At 36.4% G+C, this 21,953-nt stretch overlaps 1 protein-coding gene across 4 annotated transcripts in view; it reads right to left on the bottom strand.

Annotated features, from left to right (window-relative positions):
* The window catches only part of COL11A1 (collagen type XI alpha 1 chain), a 159,762-nt gene that overhangs the window by 55,666 nt on the left and 82,143 nt on the right, over nucleotides 1–21,953 (bottom strand). For all 4 annotated transcript variants that reach the window (XM_063344364.1, XM_063344362.1, XM_063344363.1 and 1 more), the window contains 11 exons: nucleotides 21,322–21,375; nucleotides 21,196–21,240; nucleotides 17,830–17,883; nucleotides 16,777–16,884; nucleotides 13,782–13,835; nucleotides 10,598–10,651; nucleotides 8,412–8,456; nucleotides 8,228–8,281; nucleotides 8,088–8,132; nucleotides 3,865–3,918; nucleotides 2,955–3,008 (listed from right to left, as the gene is read on the bottom strand). In XM_063344364.1, the coding sequence (XP_063200434.1) occupies nucleotides 2,955–3,008; nucleotides 3,865–3,918; nucleotides 8,088–8,132; nucleotides 8,228–8,281; nucleotides 8,412–8,456; nucleotides 10,598–10,651; nucleotides 13,782–13,835; nucleotides 16,777–16,884; nucleotides 17,830–17,883; nucleotides 21,196–21,240; nucleotides 21,322–21,375 (621 nt within the window). The remainder of the gene's footprint in view (nucleotides 1–2,954; nucleotides 3,009–3,864; nucleotides 3,919–8,087; nucleotides 8,133–8,227; nucleotides 8,282–8,411; nucleotides 8,457–10,597; nucleotides 10,652–13,781; nucleotides 13,836–16,776; nucleotides 16,885–17,829; nucleotides 17,884–21,195; nucleotides 21,241–21,321; nucleotides 21,376–21,953) is intronic.

Genomic DNA, 21,953 nt, shown 5'->3' on the forward strand with positions numbered 1-21,953 from the left:
CAAAGTTTCTTCTGAAGCCTATTGTAAGGAAACAAAAAGGAACATTGAATATTACTTATTTCCTGAAAGTATCCTGAGAAGACCTGCTATACCCAGGTTTGCAGAATGCAGGGATACCTCGCAGTACATTCAGTGATTCTTGATGCTAATGATGATTTTACTACTCGGTTTTCTCTCTTATGTCACCAACTTATCTATTCCTACAGAATCAGATTTGTAAAAGTAATAAGCAAAGGAGATTTCGGCAGCAAATACTGAAGATGACCTGAACATCCCATGGGTTCATCTAAAATATTTAGTGTTAAAAAATTTACACTAATGTCTCGTGTGTGTTTGTAAGTACCTAATTAGCCTCCTTTTTTATTATTTTCTATGAAAGACAATTTAATAAAAATTAGTTTATTAACAGAATAAGGAGGTCCTTGATTAATTCTAATAGATGAAAGAGCTGGTACATTTCTATTTTATCCTTTCATAGGCATGAAACGCTAAATTCTTGCATAACACCACACAATCTAATAATCTCTGCATCAGATGCCTCCTGCCAATCTGAGATTGATATCACTGAAATTGATAATCACTTCTAAGGAGGAACTAGCTTGCTATTGGTTTTCAGTATCTAGTTTATTCCTATATTTATATTCCAAATTATTTATCATTATGTTACTTTTCCTTTGTCTAGAATTTCAGCAAACAATGGCAGTTTTTCAAAGTGCATACGGCTTACTGGGGGAAGAGGCTGTAGCCTTTTCTCCACTAATACTTACCTCAGTTGCTATCTACATATGCTTATTATTCCATAAGCAAGCTGCAGAGTGCAATCTGGGAATCTGGCTCTCTAATTTGTTAAGCTTGAGTATGTCTCTGCCTTATTCCCTAATTGCTGTAATGCCCACATGCACCACTGAACTTTAATGAGATATACGCCTTAATAAGAAACAGAATTCTTAAGACCCCGATTTACCAGTGAGTGTAATGAACGTTTTCCGATTTATGCATTTTTTAAAAATATGAGATGGAAATATTAATAAAAAAAAAGTCAACAAGTCAACTTTTTGTTTTTAAAAAATCTGTTTATCTACAAAAACATGAGAACCCATGCGTGAAAAATATTTTTAAAATAATTCTGCCCCACCTATACATATACACAGGGCAGAAAACAATGCTAATGAAAAGCTGCATTTGCTGTGAAGTTACTTAAGTTTTATATCAATCTAACTCTACTAAACCCAAAGGAGATACAAAATTAGAGAACCATACTATTGACTGAACCCAGAGGGACCTGGTCCAAACATCACACAGTAGCATAGTCCATAGCTTCATTGTATCTTTCATTTCTGGTCATGAGGGAAATAAGAAATCACGGAATCACGGTTGAGGTTTGAAGGGACATTTGGTCTAATTGCCCTGCTCAAGCAGGGACATTGAGAACTGGTTGCCCAAGAATATGTCCAGATGGCTTTTGAATATCTCCAAGGATGGAGACTCTGCAGTCTCTTTGGGTCATCTCTTTCAGTGATGTCACCCTCACAGTGGAGAAGCGTTTCTCGAGAAAGAAACGCAAGGTTCAGATGGAACCTCCTTTGTTCCAGTTTATGCCCGTTGCCTCTTGTCCTGTCACTGGGCACCACTTTTCAGAAGCGTGCCTCCATCTTCTTTACACCCTCCCTTCAGGTATTTATATACTTTGATAAGAATCGAACTGGGCCTTCTTTTCTCTAGGCTGAACAGTCCCAGCTCTATCAGTCTTTTTTCATAGGAGAGATGCCCCAGTCCCTTAATGGCCCTTAACTGGCCTCTCTCCAGTAGCTTGCTGTCTCTAGTACGGAGGAGCCCAGAATGGGACACAATACTCCTGGCCTCAGCAGGGCTGAGCAAAATGGAATGATCACCCTACTGCAGCCCAGGATACCATTAGCATTGTTTGCTGTAATGGCACATTGCTGGATCATGTTCAAACAAATAAGATTAAAGGGAAAATAGTAGCTGTGCTTTTTCTTATCAGACTGAAGAACAATTTTGAGCATCCTGCATTCTAAACAGACTAGTCTTTGCAGCAACAAAGTCAATAATGTTTCTCTCACACACAAAAAATGGTATTATTATTGCAAAGCATTACAATGCTACAGCGGTAGCAGAAGAAAATACAGTTTTTCGGAATGATGTGTTACTCCAAGCTCTGTGCTCCCCCTTCCAGCAATGGAACTGACTCAGCAGTCACTAACAGATTCCCAGCGAAGTTGGAACCCAAACCCCATTCTACATACTGAGAAAATTTCTCTCTAAATTAATTTATGCCTTCCTCTAGCTCTGAAAAATCCAAGTAAGAATTTTAATTTTTTTCAGTGGGATATGAGCAAGGTTTTGGCACTACAGAAATAGAGAGGGTTTTTTAAAAATAATTCCATTAACATTGTTACATGTTAATTTTTTCATTTTGCTGCCAGAATTTAATCATTGTGATTCTTAGGGGGATTACATAGGGTATAGTTTCAAAATTTAAGATTTCTTTTACAGGTTGAATCGTTCCTGATCCTACTTTCCAAAGTTGTTGTCTTTTTGAATTTCCTAGCTGCTTACATTTAATAAGACTTTTTATTATGTTATTATTTATGTTAGATGGCATTCAGTGAGAAAAGAACTATATAGTAATTGCCTGACAAATCTTTATTAAAATTGAGATCTGAGTATTTCTTTTACTTCTATTGACTATTTAAGCTGATTGTGATGTTACTAACCAAGCATAGCAAAGAATAACCTCACTCTTGAAGCATGGAAACAAAATAAAGCTTTCTCATGCCCAACCTACTAAGCATAAGAAAACTGCAGTTTTTTAACTTCTTAGTGCCAGCCTCTTCCCCTTTTCTCTGTTGTCTGTGTTTCTTTAGCTTTGATAACACAATCATGGCCTTTGGAGGTTTACAACATAAACACAGTACAGTACATTTACTTACAGTCTCACCCCGCTGTCCTGGGTGCCCAGGCAAGCCGTCTTTTCCAGGTGGCCCCTGAAATTGTAAAATACATAAATCAAAGCATTTCTTAGCCATCCTGAATTCTGAAAAAAAGGATGCAATTAGCTGTAAGAATCTCTGATCTCTTTTTTTGTTTTCTAGACTAGTCTTCAGTACAGCTTAACTGCTGCTGTATCAGCTAGCTGTGATTTTAATAATACATCTTCCTTGTGTACTCCCTGATGTGTGTTGGCAATTGCTTGGAGAGTGACTGTCAGGCTGTCAAATGCATAAATGTTCAAAATAGATTTCTGTAAATTCAGAAATCATGGAAAGTCTGTATACTTTCCTTCCATTTTTCTTTGCTAAATGACTCAGTTAACATAAAGCTAAGCATTACAGGAGTATTTGATGAAATTTCAGGTTTTGGCATTGGAAATGAAATAAAATAAAAACTGCATGGGTGAAAAAAATCACAGGTGGTTTGATGCTTTTGTACTTATTCCACATGAGCAGAAACACACTAAAAGAGCAGTATAACTAGTTCAGGCTGCAGCTCAAATGTGCTATTACTTCTATACATTTCTGCCACTAATGAATGCCTCTTTAATTTTTTCCTCACCGATTCAATTGTTAAAAGAAAATATACACCAGCAAAGTAATATTTTGCTTAAACTCAGTCTGTCACCTGGACATTGGCATCAACATACCAGAATATGTGCAGTTTAGTATATTATGCTAAATGTCATAAAAGCTGCACCGATGATCATTTTGAATATGTGAGTTCTTGTCTAAGCCTTAAAACTCAATAAACATAGTTGTAACCTATACATAAACCGTCCCTTAAATAAATCTTCAAATACTAACTTCAGAAACATTATTGCAGATACTTAAATAAAAATATACTTACTGGAGGTCCCTTTGGTCCAGGGAATCCAACAGGTCCCTGAGGTCCTTGTGGTCCCTAGTATAAAGGCAACCAAACACATGAAGTTTTACTCTAGCTGCTGTGACACTGGATTGAAAAGTTTGCTTCAATTATAAAATATATCAACTTCGATTATAAAATATATGAACTCTGTACATAATGTCTGGTTATAAGCATAAAGCCTCAGCGCCACTGCCATAAATATTGGTAGCAACAATGGACATGCATAGACATTGGAGGGGATTTCCTGAAAGCAATACTGCCTGTGAAAGAATGTAGCAAGAAAAAAGAAAAACTACTTATATAAAGTATACCTGCATCTGACCCCTGAAACTGTGCATAAGAAAGTAGGAATCAACTGAGAGTAAGAAACATTGTTTTCTGTATTGCATATAACATGGGAATTAATTAATAGTCTGGTGGTCCTTTAAACTTGGAGTACAACATTCATCTTTGGCAGTTCTTACACTCTAACAATACTTTGAGCCAGTACAACAGTACAAACTTCCAAATAGAATAAACCTTCCAGAGCTACCAGGGACTAAATACAACATTCTTGCTATCATGAAAAATAGCTGAGAGAGACAGCTGAAAAAAACCCCATGATGCATGAACATTGTATTTATATAGTTTTGTATATACACATATATATGGAGAGAGAAAATTTTCATGCAGCATGGTTTTATAAATTTAGGTAAAGATGATCATGTGAGTTAGTACATTGTGTATGGATATGTACGAGTATATACATATACATGTGTACATACATGTATGTCCACATACATCTATACACATAGATATTTACACAAAGTACTAGCTTACATGACTGCTTCTAAAGTTGTCACCAGACAAAACGGAGGCCAGCTTTTAAAATCTATTGCCGATATGCTGAAAGGGAATATGTCAGTTTATTAAAATAATTTTTCCTGTTTAGTTTTTAGTTTGCCAAGTCAAAGAGTAGCAACCTGAAAAACCTTATCTATTCTACATGATGCCACAGGAGAGCCATGTACTGTAGTCATATACTGCAAGATTTATCCTATTCTACTTGGTATATGATGTCTGCTTTTGCTAAGACATCAGCTATGTTACATTAGAAATGTTGGTTTGAAATTTGATGCAAAAGACTTGAAGCAGAAGGCCGCATCTCCCGAATTATGCTACCCTTTTGCTCTGTATAAAGCACCATAAGGTCCATCAGCCTCATTAATTACAGCCCAGGCTCACTTCCAGAGCATGGCTGCCTCCTGCAGTAGGTGAAACAGTGTGCGAATGTAGCTGTGGGAGAGGATCCCTTCTGCCCAGCGGGGGAGAATTTGCCCTTATGTGAATATTATTCGAGGGCAGACCTTGATTATACTGTAATACTAAATCTCAGTCAACTAAGAAGTGCTAGGTAAAGGAAGGAATTTTTGTGATTTTACTGCACTATCCATCATTTTTATTTTCTCTTCCAAAACAGGTGTAAGGTTGTTTCTGAAACCTCCATAACACACAAATATGCTCATGTGAGGGTTGCTGTTTTTCTCCTATGAAGACAGGCTGAGAGAGATGGGGGTTTCAGCCTGGAGAAGAGAAGGCTCTGAGGAGACCTTATAGCAGCCTCCCAGTACCTAAAGGGGGGGCCTACAGGAGAGATGGGGAGGGACTCTTTATCAGGGAGTGTAGCGATAGGATGAGGGTAATGATTTCAAACTGAAAGAGGGGAGATTTAGATTAGATATTAGGAAGAAATTCTTTACTGGTCATGGTAAGGCACCGGAACAGGTTGCCCAGGGAAGCTGTGAATGCCCCATCCCTGGAAGTGTTCAAGGCCAGGCTGGATGGGGCTTTGAGCAACCTGGTCTAGTGGGAGGTGTCCCTGCCCATGGCGGGGGGGTTTAAGGTCCCTTCCAACCCGAACCATTCTATGATTCTATGAACTCAAAGGTTTACTGTTAATTGCACCTTCTTTCTTATAAATTCCCACTGTACTTTGATCCTCGCATCTTGAGGCTTTTTAAGGAAAGTAGATTTGCTTTTTTTTAAATTCACAATATGACTTGCAGATTTCAAGCCATTGGACTGATGGATTATGTGAGAAAAAGCACTAGAATGCTAACAGCATGCTATCAAAGTTACATTTTCTTTTTTGTCATTAAATTTCATTTCAACAGTAGCTACACAGGACAAATTATTTAAATGTTTACATGTCTGGTACCTGAAGTAGTCTCAGCGGAATAGATATGACAGTCTTATGTTTTGGCTGAAATTCACCCCTATTGGGAAGCAAATAGATACCTCACACTTATATTACACAAGTGATATGAGATGTGGCGCTCTGCGATTCTTCATCTCTTTGCTCTAATCAATTTCTCTCCGGGGATGCCTTCATCTTGGATTTATCTGCTCATTGTTTTCAGTCCCCCCACAGCTTCTCTTCCTCATAACCTCTTGGAGCTGTCAGCAAACTCCTCTTTCACAAGGCTCTGCTATTCACCTTCTGGTAGTCTGCCTCTGATGTTTCTTCTCCCTTTCTTGCACTATGTGTAGTTCTCTACATTCAGCATCCTAGTTAACTCATTCCTCTCTTGAATCTCAGCTTCCTGCCCCTGTGTCTCTCTCTTACTTGCTACATCATTCCTGTTTCACCCAAACTTTCCACTTATTCCTGCTGGCCATGTTCCACTTAGTACATTGTCTTTTACTTGATATAGAGGTACTTTCAACATGTTTCTGCAGCCTCCCTTGGAGTGTTGCTTTCCATATGTACTGGCTATAGTCTAGTCCTCCAGTCCTCAACTTTCCTTCTGTTCCATCCTACCCCCCCTCCTTACTGCAAGAGCCACTGTCCTGCTCCACTAACCAATCTCTTGGACAGTTTAGTAATATTCTGCTTCAGGAATGAAAGACCTAAAATGATGAGTATGAAAAGTTTTTAGTAAACTAAAACTTCCATTTCCAGTGTACTTGGTATTATTTTTTTGGCATATGCTTTAATGGCTTTCAGTCAAAAGGAAATGAATCCTTTTCTTAAGCAGAAAAATTAGATATGCAGGCATGTGCATTCCTTTATATTTGTATAGCAGACAGATGTTTATTAAAACTCTACTTGCAACTACTAAGGATAAACGGAACAAAATTAACTTTAATCACTTTCTGCAGACACACAAACTGAAAATTTGGCATTTCTAGAACACTCATGCCATGCTCTTGTTATAGCTTTATGGATGTCCTTATCTCAGAAATCAACACAGTCAAACCATGTAGTCTGATCCTATGGCCTTTTTCCTTTTCCAGTTTGCTTAGCCATTCTAGCAAAAACAGTGTGCTGCTGTTCTGCCAGTATTGCTACACCAAGTGTGCATGTATTCAGCAAGGAAACAGTGTAACAAAGCAACATTATGGAGCAGGGGAAAATGCACAAGGAACTCCCTCCTGAGCAGGAAGACTTCTGGAGATCACTGGGACTTGGGGGTGGGTACTGGGAAAGGCTTTATAAATTCTCTACATGAAAAAGGTTAGTAGTTTAATAAAATAGGACTACAAAAGAAAAGTCTGTTCTTGAGCTTTCCAAAAATACTTTGGCAGAGAGCACTTAAACTATGTGAGTTGGTTTTCCAGTGCTGCGATTCCACATCTGATTTATTAATATTGTTTTTCTATATACTGATGTGTAATGGGCTGACTGTATATTGGATTTGTGTATTGATTGGTCATATAATAGCAAGCAGAAAATTTTATTTTAGCAAGCACAATAGGATTTCTCAAGCATGCAGAAAGTAGGCTGAAGGGAATTCTTAGCTGATCAGAACAAGAATATCAGCTACTTCAACAAAGAAGCTTCTGGAGATGGCTTGAGTGATTTGTAAATCCCACAAACACACACTATGCTGCAGTAAATGGGGCATTCTTAAAAGCATAAGCTGGTAAATACAACTGTAATTTCCATGCATATACACTAAGTGCATGGATATAGTACAAAGTGTGTATGTATTCTCTGTGTCGCGTTTGTACAAAACTGAGCTACAGATGGAAGAAGCTTTCAGCAAACTTCAGCTACTCCATTCATAACTTTGTGAAAAGCACCATTGGAATTGAGGTTTTGCTATTTCTGGTTACTCTGGTCGAAGAAGAGCAAAGACATGAGAGGGAGAACTAAAAATACAACACACCCTCAAATCACACTCCTACATAGTGGGAAAAACAAAATAGCTTTCACATACCCTTTCACCTGGTGGGCCAGGAGGACCATCGTTGCCTGCAGTACCCTAGAAAAGAAAGACAGTATGTTCAAAGATTAGACCTCTATTTTATTTATAAGGATCAGCTTGTAGCCAACCTATACGGTGCGCTTCACAATTACCTTTGGACCTGGTTTGCCAGTGGGACCTCTGGGACCTCTTGAGCCTCTTGGACCCTGTCAATTTAACAGAGATGCACTTCAAGATAATCACTGGATACTATAATCAAATCAAAATAATTTTTCACAGTATAGTGGAGGCAATTAATACAGGAAAACCTCTAAATTGCAAAGCAAAAGTACATACTGTTGGTCCTCGCTGTCCTCTGGGGCCTGGTTTACCATGTAATCCCTGTAGAGAAGAGTTCACAGAAATCATATTAGCAGACACTGTATTTGTGAGATAAAGTTTTTTTTTACTGAAGTGGGGGGAGAGGGCAACTCCCTTAGGTTTAAATGTTATTTTATCTTTAAGTATCCACTTTGCATTTCAATTTAGAGAGTCATGGTCCTTGATAAAATTGATTATCTTTTCAAGTTTGCTGGGACTTGTAGCTAAATGCCTAAATATCCCTCAGAGTCAGATTCTGTCATAAGCATTAGAACATTTTAAACTACTTTAAAATAGTAGTCAAGAAGGCACACAACAACCAGAGTCCCTCTGCAGTAGTCTAAAGGACTTGGCATCATTTCCAATGTAATAATAGCTTTGAAGGCAAAGTTCCCAGGTTCCCATGGATAGCTCCACAGGTTAACAGGTTAACTTTGTTTTCAAAGGGCAAGTCTCTTTTTTTTTATAACAGAAATAGGGACTGTAATACCTACCAGTATTCTGTGCACTCGCGCAGAGATACAGAACTTGCCAGAATAGTAGCACTTAATTTTTTACTTCAATATAACTCCTAATCATACTCAACAGATTTATTTCCCTAGGCTCAGCATTAGTATTGCTCTGCATTCTAATGCAAAGAAGCTTAAAATTCAACAGAGTATTCTTGAGGTAGAAAAAGGAACCTGATGACTGGTACTTTCTAATCTCTGAGGTAAACACAACAGCACCAGAAAATCAGCAGATGTTTTAGCATAAAGCTTGCTTTTATTGGAAACCAATTAAATGCACACACCTGTTTTCTTGAGGGTTTTCTTGTGTGGTTTTTTTAAATGATTTTATTTCACTTATCACAATAAAAATTATGTGTTGTTCTTAAAGCGCTATGCAGCTTGTGAACTTCACAGGACAATGACAGTCTTTCCTAGTAGCAGTGCGCGTGGTAGCATAAACCACAATGATACCCCTTTAGGCAAGATTAATAATAATACCTGATTCACAGTACAAAACCAGCAGTTACTGTCTCATTGATGAACAGCATAATACTTAAGTATGCACGCAGTTTGAGGGTATTAATTATGTGGCTAGTATCCTAGCTGAATTGAAAGCTTTATGAAGGCCTGATAACTGATCAATATAATTAGATTTTCATAATTTTAAGCCTGCTCTTTGATGCTATCATTTTGCTTGTTCTTTTATAATCTGATAACTTGATTAGCAGTCATGTCTCATTCTTCCCCAAAAGGATGAACTGAACATTGTTTAATTGCTTGTGTCTGTCCATAACAATGTATCTCTATCTTAGCTAAAATAATGCAAGAACAATTTAAACCACACATAAGCAACACAAATGCAATTGGATTTCATATATTAAATCTTAAAATAATGAATTTCTACATGTTTTCAAGTGCAAATTAAAATGGATTCTTAAGACCAATGATATACATTACTTCAGTTTGACTTTAAGTTGCTATCATCTACGAATTTTAATTTCATCATCTTTCTAACATGTTCTGCTATGTTCAATTGAGCTTTAGAGACAACAGCACAGTGACCTTCTTTCTAACCTATATTTCATTTTTACAGTTTGAAGAATATGCATAACAGATTTCCCCTCACCTGCTTCAAGTAAACAAAGCAGCAAAAGCTGTCATTTTACATCTATTTTTTAATATATGTAATATTACATGTTCTTTATCTTGTCTGGTGTATCTTGCATTTTCAAAGCTCAGCCTATAAAAAAGCTTGTGGCAAATCAGAATACTTAAAAAATACAAGTTGAATTTCCTTGAGGGTAAATTGCACGGTAGCAGGATAATTCATGGGATACAGAAAAATAGCCCCTCCCAACTCACTCAGCTCTACTGTCAAAAAAGATGCTTCAACAAAGGTGATTTCTTTTCTCTTTTTCAAACATACAATTGTGGTAGCATACACAGTGAGAAAGTGTCTGAGTTCCTGTAAATTTAGATTAATACCTTAAAGAATGAGAACTAGTGTCTCAGTATGTCCCTTTTTACATAACTGTAGAGGTTTGTCTTAAGCGTAAAATGTCTGGTTTTGTAGTTCTTTAGACAGTAGCTTGTATCCTTAGCTTTCAGTGACTCCCCATAGCACTGGGTTCCAAAAGTTAATTAAGTGTCATGCAACATGAATTATCATACCCTTGCACCTTTCTCCCCATTGGCACCTGGAAATCCTGGGAAACCAGTTGAGCCCTAGATAAAAAATCAATGCAAATATCAGAGGATATCAATAGCAAAACAGTAGTACAGCCAACATTTAATTTATATGTAAAGCACACCTCCAAAGTCATGTACATTGTACACATCAAAGTTGCAAGTATGACAGGTCTGATGAATAGCTGTAAATTAACTTACCATAATGCCTCAAGTCCAGAATGCATTTAAAAAAAATCAATGTATAGAATGGACATTATTTATCATCTTATTAGACAATAAAGCAGTCATTAAATCTGCACCATTTTTAGCAGTAGGAAAGAAATTATCAGTAACAGCCCACTAGAAATAACTGTATCATAATGAAGAGGAACAAGCAAGGCCTTGTTGCCTCACAATATAATAATTGTTTTACAAAATAATTTCATTAAAAATAAATGTAAGGTGTTGCCACATCTGAACAGTGGTCCTCTATTCACTTACTGAGCTGTAAATTACTTCAGGTCTTTATTCACTGTAAACTGACCACTGGCCAGTTCTATGTAACTGATACATGCAATTTGCATATGTACTTACACGCTCATCTCGTAAGTAGAATTTATGGGAAGATTATCTGACTTGATTCTATACATAGAAACTGCTTCCAGGCATTGTTCCTGCTTCTCCTTTTTTCTCCCCTTTCCTCCTGCTAACTGCCCAGTCTAATCTGAACAGTACTATTTTCTTCTTTATTTCTGGTATATGGGTCCAGAGGGACAGCAGACTTGTTACCTACCAAGTTGTTAATTTGCCATAAGGGACTTGGGGGTCAAAGAGATGATAGACTTGATTAAATATACTTTTAAGTGACTGGAGATGAAAATCAAAGCAGCGTTTGGTTTGGTCAGCCACTAGAGCTACTGGCCAGACTCCCTGCTGAGATAATGCATCTATATCTGTGCAGCTTGCTATTAGTATTTTAGTGGCAAATAAAATGCATATAACAAAAACTTAAAAAATAATTTCTTGGTGCTCTTACATCAATAAATATTTTTCCCTTTTTTCTCTTTTTCTTACTTACGTTTTCCTTTTTAACGAATCTTGTTTCACACAATCGTTCCAATTATCCATTAATGACTTAGGGGCAGTACAACTTCACTGACACTGATGGATTCTAATGAAAACTTGACTGATATTCACTCATGGGAGAAAAGTGAGAGATTTTCCTGTCTTCCTTTCTTTCTAATTCTTCACCAGTTATAACTTAAAATGTGAATAAAACTGGGAAAATTGTACTCTGTGAAGCCCAAGCATGTTCTTTATAATTAAAAGGCCAGAGGAAAAAAACAAATTCTAATGACTGGACATTAATAGGCATGACTTGGTTGTATATACATTGTTGTGTTGTATATACTGTATATATGCAGTACTTTTTGCAACTGTGTTAATCAATTCGGACTGGACAGAAGAGAAGAAAATGTGAAAATTACCAGATAATGGCAGTGCTTTAAGTACAATTCTCAGAAGAAAAATAATGAAAAGCAAGTAAGTGACAACAAAAACAACAGCGTGAACCTTCTTGACAATACTGGGACACGATTTCTTATTTGCTTTACACAGCTAATATGTTTTTCTGCTGCTTTGTTTTTACTCTCTCACTTATGTTAATTTGAACTGGACTGTGAATAAGTTTCAAAACAAGTCTCTAGTGAGTTGATGTATTGTAGCTGTCAGTACGCTTCCTTGGAAGTTTAAGTGACAAATCAGAAGAGCAAACAGTGAATTCAGCTTAAAAACTATTTTCAATTTTTGTGTCATAAAAATTTAATATAATGAAATTCTTGATCAAGTCTTGCTGAAAAAAGAATCAATCAACTTTTAGTTGAAGTGTTACCTCATTTTTGTCCTTAGAACTGAATAATGTAAAACCTCTTTGATCTTAGACTTTTCAAAAGACAGTTCCAAAGGCGAACAAAGAGACAGACGGTAATGTCAGAAATTTGAGTTAAGAAACAGAAGCAAAACTGCATGTCTCTCAAGGTGAATAGTTTTCATGAATACTTTCCATAGATGGTTTTGGTATTTCTCACTAATACAGTGTGTTCAATGAATAAGCATTATTCAGTTAGTTCATTCTCTTGACTGAGAAGGGCCTAAGTATAGGCCAGAGTCAGAAAAACACTTTGATTATCCAGCCAGGAAGTTATATTTCTTCCAAAAAGTCATAATTTAAAATTTGAAAATAAAAATACATCACAATGTAGAGCACGGTTGAGGATTTTACTGCAGGTTGGTTGTTCAGTTGTGTAGAAGGGGTAAGGGATTCTTTTAATTGTGATATTTCCCTAGATGAGTCATCTTTGAGACAATCTGGAGATGCAATGTCTCCCTGATGCCCTCCTCTACAGGGGAAAATGTCTGTAGAATTATGTTTTTATTCCATTTGTTCTTTCTTGCTAATCTCAGAAAAGAGGGTTTGCAACTAATTTAGTGTGCCCATTTCCTGAAGCCGTGTTTAGGACAACCTTTTTAAAAATATGTTTCCTTAAAATGTTTTAAAAATATAAGCCTTCACTTAAACCAGAAGCTACCTATAACGTTTTCTATTGAAAATTGCAATCAAAACATAAAAGATAGCTGAAGGATTGATGTAGGCACATAAATCAACTAAGGGTTGGGTTTTGTCATGTTTGTCTTACAGAAGCAAAAGGAAAACATGATGAAAATTGTAAATTATATGTTTCAAAGAAATATGGCTTATTCTGTGGAAGAAGCAGTAATGACACAGAATCCTTGTACCAAACGGAAAATTCCCATCACTATTAGCCTCCATTTGGTGGTCACTATAGTGCTCGTTCTCCTTCAAGCCTAAGAGCAATTCCTTCGTTTTCAAATTGCTTAATTTTTAATGCCAGTCTGATGCTCCCACAAAAACACAGCTCATGAGAGGATGGCAAAGGTTTGAAGGCAGTAGAGTTAAGAGGAGGAAAGGTAGTGCTCCTTAAAGAGCCTGCCTTAGTGATCCAATATTTTTAAAGATTTTGATTCAGAACGTGATTGTCAAGAAAGAAAATGTGGAAAATGACCTTTGCTTTGAGGGCCACACCCTGCTTCCCCAAACACGCAAATAGAATAACTGCCATTGTGACTAATGTCAAGGCACAAGATATACGGTTCATTTACAGCTCACCTTTGGACCTTGTCTTCCTGGATATCCTGGCAATCCAGGTACACCAAGTTTACCCTACAATAAAAAGGCAGTGTTAAATTTTATTTTACCCTCCTTAGTGGTTCAGCAAACTTCTATAAAAAATATTTTTCCCACAACTTAGAGTGATGATACTTCATGGAATATATAATATTCAATTAAATAAATTTCTTATTTTAACTATTAATCACCAGTGAACTTAGTTCCTAAACTTAAATAAAAATCTCACTCCAATGAATAAGTTTATCAAAGCCAATACCTCAGTGTCTTCTTTTTTTCCACCACAAAGTGCTGTGTAGTGATGTGGGGGTGAGGTCATTAAACTATTAATATTCCCTAAGAAATCAGGGTGTTAACAGGTTTAAGTGAGAGAAATCCTTTTTACTTTATGTTGTGTGATGGCTGCTTTATTTTCCACAGATTTTTCAGGAATAGGCATTTGAAGAATCAACTGTTTTCGTGAATAGTTCTAAACTAAATCATATCCCACTGACTATTTGCTGACAATAGATTTGTCAACAAATATTACCACCTTGTCAGAAAGGACAACAGGATGAGCAGCCTGATCAACACTGACATTAACCATTCCTAGAAATGAAATACAGTACCCTAAACCATTGAGTTGGTCTCTTCAGACCTCTAGAGGATGAGTATTTATATCAGTTTGCCACTTTCAAAGGCAAGGGAAGGCAGTTTCAGTTTTTGAAAGATGGGAATTCTGGGGAAGAATTTGGCTATTTGCCTACTCTAAACACATTCCATGTTCCAGACTATCACATTTTGGAGAAGATATGACTATGCAATATAATATGGTACACTGCAGTAACCTTAGATGATGAAAAAAAGGAAGATGACACCTGTATGGGAAAGGAAATTTGCCAAAATAAACACGTCTATTCTTAAAAAATGCAGCAGATGAATAAAGAGGTGTATTATCATATTCAAGTAAGTGCACGTGTCTGGCTCAGAAATTATTAAAGAAGAATTCTTTGATTTATGAAAATAATTATAATGCTGCCAGTTATGTGCCACAGTGAAACAAGCTGCACACATTACGATTGAAATGTTTTGCAGCATGACAGTGCATCAAACTCTTGACAAATTCACTGAAAGTTTTGTGCCTGATTTTAGGATTAAGCAAACCCAGTTGCCTAGGTTTTGAGTGTGGATACAGATGGTTTTTTGATTATAAGCTCTTCTCTGATATGTTCCTCATTTTTTTGGCACATACTTGGCATTTTCTTTACTAAGCAAATCCAGCCCTAGATCTATTTTGGAAAGTGAGTTTTCTTATCACAGGTTCAGTTGAATGTAGAGAATAGAAGACTACTCTGGTACTTTCATCACTACGGAAGAGTAGCACTTTTGCATTAAATAAGTCATAGGAATGACTAGGGAATAGGACGTTCATAACTGGTCTTACAGGCACTTCCCTAATATTGTGGGGAGATCTAAGAATTCACAAAGATTATTCTAGTCTTTGCACTAAAATAAATACCACAGGACCAACATCATAGAATTCTTCTCTGACCCACTCTGTTTTGGCCAAGTATCCACAGAATATATGCAGATGATGTTTGACTTGCAATGGGCAAGAAAAGGTATAAATATTTGTAGGAAAGGGAGAACTTTGGCTCTACAATTCAAAGCCCAGCTAACAGTGTTGTCAACACCAATAATTTTTTCAAATATCTTCTGATATTTAAATCTTCAGATTCTGGGCTTGTGAGTCTGTTAGAATCCCATATATGTCATAGTTAAAAAGAAATTCTTGAAAACATGAATCTATATTCACATTGAGTAATTTGAATAAGATGATTTTAAAAAACCCCTCAAATTCATATTTAAAAACTAACAACTATAAAACAAAGTTTGTTTTGTTTTGGTTTACTTTGGTTTCTTTACTTTGATTATAGACTTGAGAAAGATGAACTATTTTGTAGATGTCCTCAGGCAATTAATTACTCTGCAGATATCATGACAACAATACAATATTTTTGTGAGATTCCTAATATTCTTACATTTTTATCAGGTCAGTGATACTGAAGACGACCATTGCCATGAAACATACAGTTCTTTCTGGAGAATGAAAATATACTGTAGGTGAAGATATATGACCCTTATTATACCGGATAGTTTTGCTGATCTAGTTAAAACTGGCTTTCTGGTGTGAACTTAGCTTGCATTCATGTAGGAGAATACTTCTGAGGTTTTTTTATGTTCTTTGATTCATGACCTAATGAATCAATTAAATGACCTAATAGCTGGTGAGATATCTTACAAAATTGTGGAGAACATAAATTCATAAATAGTTCCCAGTAGTTACGTAAAACGGAAAATAAATCTTTTTTGTAATGAGTGAACTGAGGTTTTGGATATATACTTTTCTAAGAGCTGATGAATGACATTAGGCTCAAATTATAACCCTAACTTCTTTCTGAACTCCTACTTATGACATACTTACAAAATGTAGCAACTTCTGATGAAAAGAGAGTTTGTTCCCAAGTTTGCTGAATACATTTTTTTCTTCCTGGCAAAACTCTCAGCTGTGAACCTTGTTACCTTTTTAGTAGTACCACATATGTATTAAAATTTCAATGTATACTTTCAAAGACTGTATATAGATAAAAAGGCAGATAATTAATCATGATGTCAGATGGGATGTTGCTGTGAAATACTAACTGTTCCTATTTTAAAGACAGGAAAAGTGAGAAATGTAAAATGCACATTCTGTCCAAGACAGAACTAGCATTAAAGACACGGATACCAAAAAATTTATAGGGAAAAGCTGCCTTACATGCTGAAGTCTTATAATGCCTTTCTGTATACTTACAAAATAATGATTCCTAAGACTTTTTCAAATGTGAACTCCTGTGGTCTGCTGTAGTAGTGCCTGGAGGCTTGTTTTTTTCATGATCGTGGGCTCCATTTATGTTATAAGGCAATGACATGTTTATGTTGATATCTGGCTACTGACCTTTTCCCCAGCTGGACCAGCAGCACCTGGGTCCCCAGATGGACCTGCTCGACCTTTTGGACCTTCTGGACCATCTTCTCCTCGTGGACCCGGCTGACCAACTTCTCCCTAAAATACACCACCTTATAAATATGGAACAAGTGCCCTTCTGCATTATATATTACAGAGACTACCTACAATTCCTTGAAAGTAAGTTTTCCATAAATTTTAATAGAGATTAGAATCATAGAATGGTTTGGGTTGGAAGGGACCTTTAAAAGTCATCTAGTCCAATCCCCCTGCAATGCTCAGGGACATCTTCAACTACATCTTGTTTCTCAGAGCTCTGTCCTATGTCCAGTTAGGAAAATACCATTGCTTACATTCATTATATAAATGCAAATACATATAAATTAGGCATCGAATATGACTTTTACAAGTGTAAGAGTCCAGCCGCCTTGCCTGAAGACAGCTGCATTTGGAAACTGCATATTCTTATTTTTCCTTCCCTAAATTCTTGTGAAGGCAGTCTGACAGTCCATAGAAAGAAAAATGTCTGTATCTAAGTACTTATGTGGATACCACCTTCACAGTTATTTATGTATACAGACAACAGATATAGGCCAGGAGCCTCTTGTGAGAAGTTTTTTTAGAAACTCCACAACACTTCCTATGAAAGGAAGTAAGTGCCCATTGGGGTAAATAAACAACATGCCGGCAGAGATCTGGAAGATGCTAGGTTGGAATGGAAACATCTTTATCCTGGATAGATTAATTTTCTTCAGGCAAATACTGTATATCTTGGAATCTGGAAAAGGGGATTCCCTAGGAAGAAGTTTAGTGAAAAGGATATCCAAGACTGATGTTCGCTTCCTCTTTACAACTGTGCCATTGTTGATTCACATGAACCAGATCTCTGGCTCAAATATGTGCATGCACAGGGAATAGAAATAATTTAAGGTACTAGCTTTTATTTTAATTTTGGTTTAAATTTATTTGTTCATTTCAGTGATCCTTTCAAAGTAATATCACTTAAAGTTTTTAAGAACATATGGGCTATGAATAAATGCTTACCCGGTCACCTTTAAGGCCCATGTCACCTTTAAATCCTGGAAAACCGTCTTCACCCTAAAAAAGGCAGAAATGACTTTTAGTAATAGAGAGGTGTGTTTTGTTCGGGTTTTTTTGTAGACATAATAAGAAAATAAATTCACTATAGATTAAAATAATTTGCATAGATAGTGAGAACTTCAGAGACCAGAAAATCTAATACTTGAAAGTATATCAGTGCACTATACAAAATGACTTTTTAGATTGAAAGTTCCTAATAGCAGCTTTTTAAAGCTGTTTAAATGTTTAAATATAGAGACAATATAATTCCTCTGTTTTACTATGAATTATACTGTAAAGTCCTTTCTTAATTCTTAAGCTGTTTTTCATTATCACTCTTTTTAATAAGGCCATCCATTCAATTAACTAAAAAAATTATTCAGTTTTATTCTTTTTGATAGCAGAACCTCCCTTTTAATTAATTTTTCTTTTAGTCTTAATAGTATCATGAAAGGAATCATAAAATTGGCTGGTTGTGACATCTTAGTTAAAAAAAAAAAAAGACATATATTAATGTTCATACCTAAAAGAAGAAGTAGTTATCTCTATATAGTAGTTTGATGTCCAGCAACACTCAGCCCTGCCTACTCTCAATCTTGACGTGATTGAAAGAAAGTAGAAAAACCAATGGACATCAAGATTGAATCTATATACAGTAGCAAAACAGGTGCACATTATTGTTATTCCTAGTGACAATTACTTATTTACTGCCTAGTAAATTCTGGCAGAGAATTTACTCCAAGCATTTTAATGGGTGTCCATGCCGAAGTACAAGCAGACAGTACTCAGACAAGTTTCATTTATACCCGTACAAGTTAGTTCAGATACAAACAGAAATCTTCAGTGTTGTTCAGTGGACTGTTCATGACTTGTTCTAGCATAACTGATCAGCTTTTGGTTTCCTCTTTCTTAATCTAACTCATCATACGACTACTCTTACAATATTCAGACATCAATGATTATTGACTGCATTTTAATGCAGTCAATGAATGAGCACACAGTAAAATGTTTTTACTATGATGCTGTTAGTTTTTTGCTGTGCTGATGTAATATTGGTGGCTTAGAATCTGAGTAATATTTGAACTGTCAATAAAGCCAGGAAAGAGTGATACTGTGCTCCGTGTTACTGAAAAAGAACACCAACAAAACCCAAGAAAGGCTTTCTATTTCACCCTCATTCTCGAAAAGAAGTTTGCATTTTGCATTCCTGGGGCCACAAAAACTTCATCTTCTCCCTGATCAGCAGACAGATTGCAAAGCTAAGGCCATTTTGACTCTGTTTAGAATTAGTCATGCTCCAGGCAACAAATAACCCCAGAAATGGAGACAGTAATAGATTTGCTAGTGCTAAACAGCTCAAAATAGGTGAGGAGACATCAAAACTAAAAAAATAATAATAATCAAAACTAAAAAAAAATAATAATCAAACAAGCAAATATAGCTTCTTAGTAGTATGTGTTCATGTAAAAAAAGATGAGGTAACTCGTCGTAATTCATTGAAAAAAATATGCTGAAAACCATTCTAAAAGCAGGTTTCCCATGCTTTCTAGAAGGTGGAACTAAGCTTTATATGGTCATCTTATATTACAGAAATTAAAATTTCAAGGTGATCTTTCTTAAAATTTAGAGAGAGGTGAAAAAGGTAGAGTGCAGAACACATGAAAAAAGTTTTAGTTGTAAATGTTTCTTAGTTATGGCCATGGACAGTAATAATTATATGAGAACACTTTGCAACATATCAGTAAGGACTGACCACATGCCAGCTACTGACCAAATGGCTGCCAAATGACATGAAACTCTTCTTCAGCTTTCACAGTGAGATTCCAGCTATTGAGATTTACAAGAGGTTGATTTTATTCCATGTAGGAGGAGAGAGCTGAATGCTCTATTTCCTCTTCTGCTGTTAACAAAAAATAAAACAGCTAAAGGCTTCTAGTCACATTTACTGGCCAGTATAGAGATGGACCTCCTCTTATATCCCTGGGACCATTCCAGAACTACAGAGGCTTTCCTGAATGATCAGTTTATTTATTTCTGTTTCTTACAGTGCTTTCCCCCATGTAATTTTAATTTCAGTAAAAAAAGGACTGTGTAACAGACCTTTAAAGCACTGTGAGGACAATCTATGAAATATCTTTGTATGACCTTTTGAGGTATTCAGTAGAGTTCACTGTCTTATTGCAACTGTGAGATCAATTTTTAGGAACATAGAAATATTGTGGAAATTATGCTAATCAGTATTAATTGATACACACACATATATTAAGCTTATTTATATGTGAGTCCTGTATTTTGTTCTATCTGGATATTAATAACTCAATGAGGCACAAGAAAATATGTTTTGTTGAACCATCCAGTCTCCACAGGCATTAACCACACCTTTTTTTGGCTTAGATTTAATGAGGAAGTCTAAAATGGGTATGCACAGTGGACAAACTGTGGTTTAGGAAAGCCTAAAAATGTGCAGCAGCTCTTGGCATCTGAGCCTGAAAGACAGATCTCTCGTGCTGAAATCAAGGGGTTTTGGCAAGACTGACTCTTCTGCTTTAGAAATAGCTATAAATGTATACACAGTAGCCACCAGAGCCACGAGGCTGAATTTGCCTGTGTGGTCAGGAGGTATAAGTGATCGTGTTTGTTACCTGTCTCTTATTCTGAGTGTTGTGGAAAGTGGGAATTTAAACCAATACTGGCTGTAGTTTCAGCCACCGCAGACCACCAGAAGTCAGTAGAGATCGCAGCAGTTGGTGTTTGCTCTAGTAAGAGCTCTATGAACAGAATTAATGGTATCAGGGGGATGTAAAATCTTTATTCATGTTCATATATATGCATCTGGCTGTGGCTGTCCATCACTTTGGCAAAGCCAAAGATCTGGGGCAAGAATACCTGGAACCTAGAAAGCCATTGGAAGATGTACACAAAAAATACAAAATCCAGCCTACAGCATTATCAAAACAGATAAAATAATACTCTTATCACCACAAATCTCTCTGATGTGCAAGATTCTCAGTATCCACTATAGTATTTATTAATCAGAGAGGGGATGTTTAATTCTCTACTTAAAAGCACCTTAGAGAGTAGTTACTTAAAGTGGTGTGAAGAGAATCTAAACCTATTCTAATAACTGAAGGTTTTATATTCACTTTGTACCAGTGTAAATAGCCATGGAGGTCACTGATTTATGAATTGGGCTTGGTACATCCTTAGGCTAAGTCAAAAATAAACCAACTGCTGCAAGATAAAACACACTGCAGTGAAGGAGACAGAAGATGTTGCAGTGAAATAAGGAACACAGAAAAAGGGAAAGGAATTAAACGAAGTCAGATTTACCTTTTCACCTTTGGATCCCTTGAGACCACGGACACCATCAGCTCCCTAAAGAAAGAATATAAAGAATTACCCACATGCATGTATCCAAAAAGGTGTGGGGGGAGGAATCCAGTAATTAAATCTTACCTTTACACCACGAGGACCTGGATAGCCAATGGGACCCTGAGGACCTGGAGGCCCCTAAAATATATTGGAGTAAAGAACTTTTGTTTGTACAGTACTTGGTTAGCAAGCGGTCCTCTTCTGAGTCTAATCCTTGTTCTTTCACTATAAGGCAGCAGCCTTGTGTGAGACATCAAAATAACACTGGGCTGCCTGCCACTAAGAAAAGTCATGGCATCGCAAAACACGCTTCCATGTCACCATAAAATTATTAATAGAATTTATCCACAATATAAATTGTTTGAAATGGTGGTAATTGGAAAATGTAACAAACATACAAACAAAAACAAACAAAAAGATGCCAATTAGAAACCAGTGGTGTCTTACTGCAGAAAATTTATATGTTAATTATGATGATGACACAAGTCAAAAGCAGAGATCAAAATAACGATAATAATAAAAATCATGGTGTTTAAAAAGAAGATTCCAAACTAAAAGCTAAAGGGCTCATGGTGCTATCAATACTGACTGGAGTCTGGATGCTGTTATTTACTGTTTGCTGAGGATTTTAAAGATGCTCAGCTTCGACACTATGCAGTCTGATGGAAGTGTCTAAAGAAACTGAGTTCTGTAAATGGTGGAAGCAAGGAAGCCTG

Source organism: Chroicocephalus ridibundus, chromosome 8 (assembly GCF_963924245.1).
Source record: "Chroicocephalus ridibundus chromosome 8, bChrRid1.1, whole genome shotgun sequence".
Classification (NCBI taxonomy): Eukaryota; Metazoa; Chordata; class Aves; order Charadriiformes; family Laridae; genus Chroicocephalus; species Chroicocephalus ridibundus.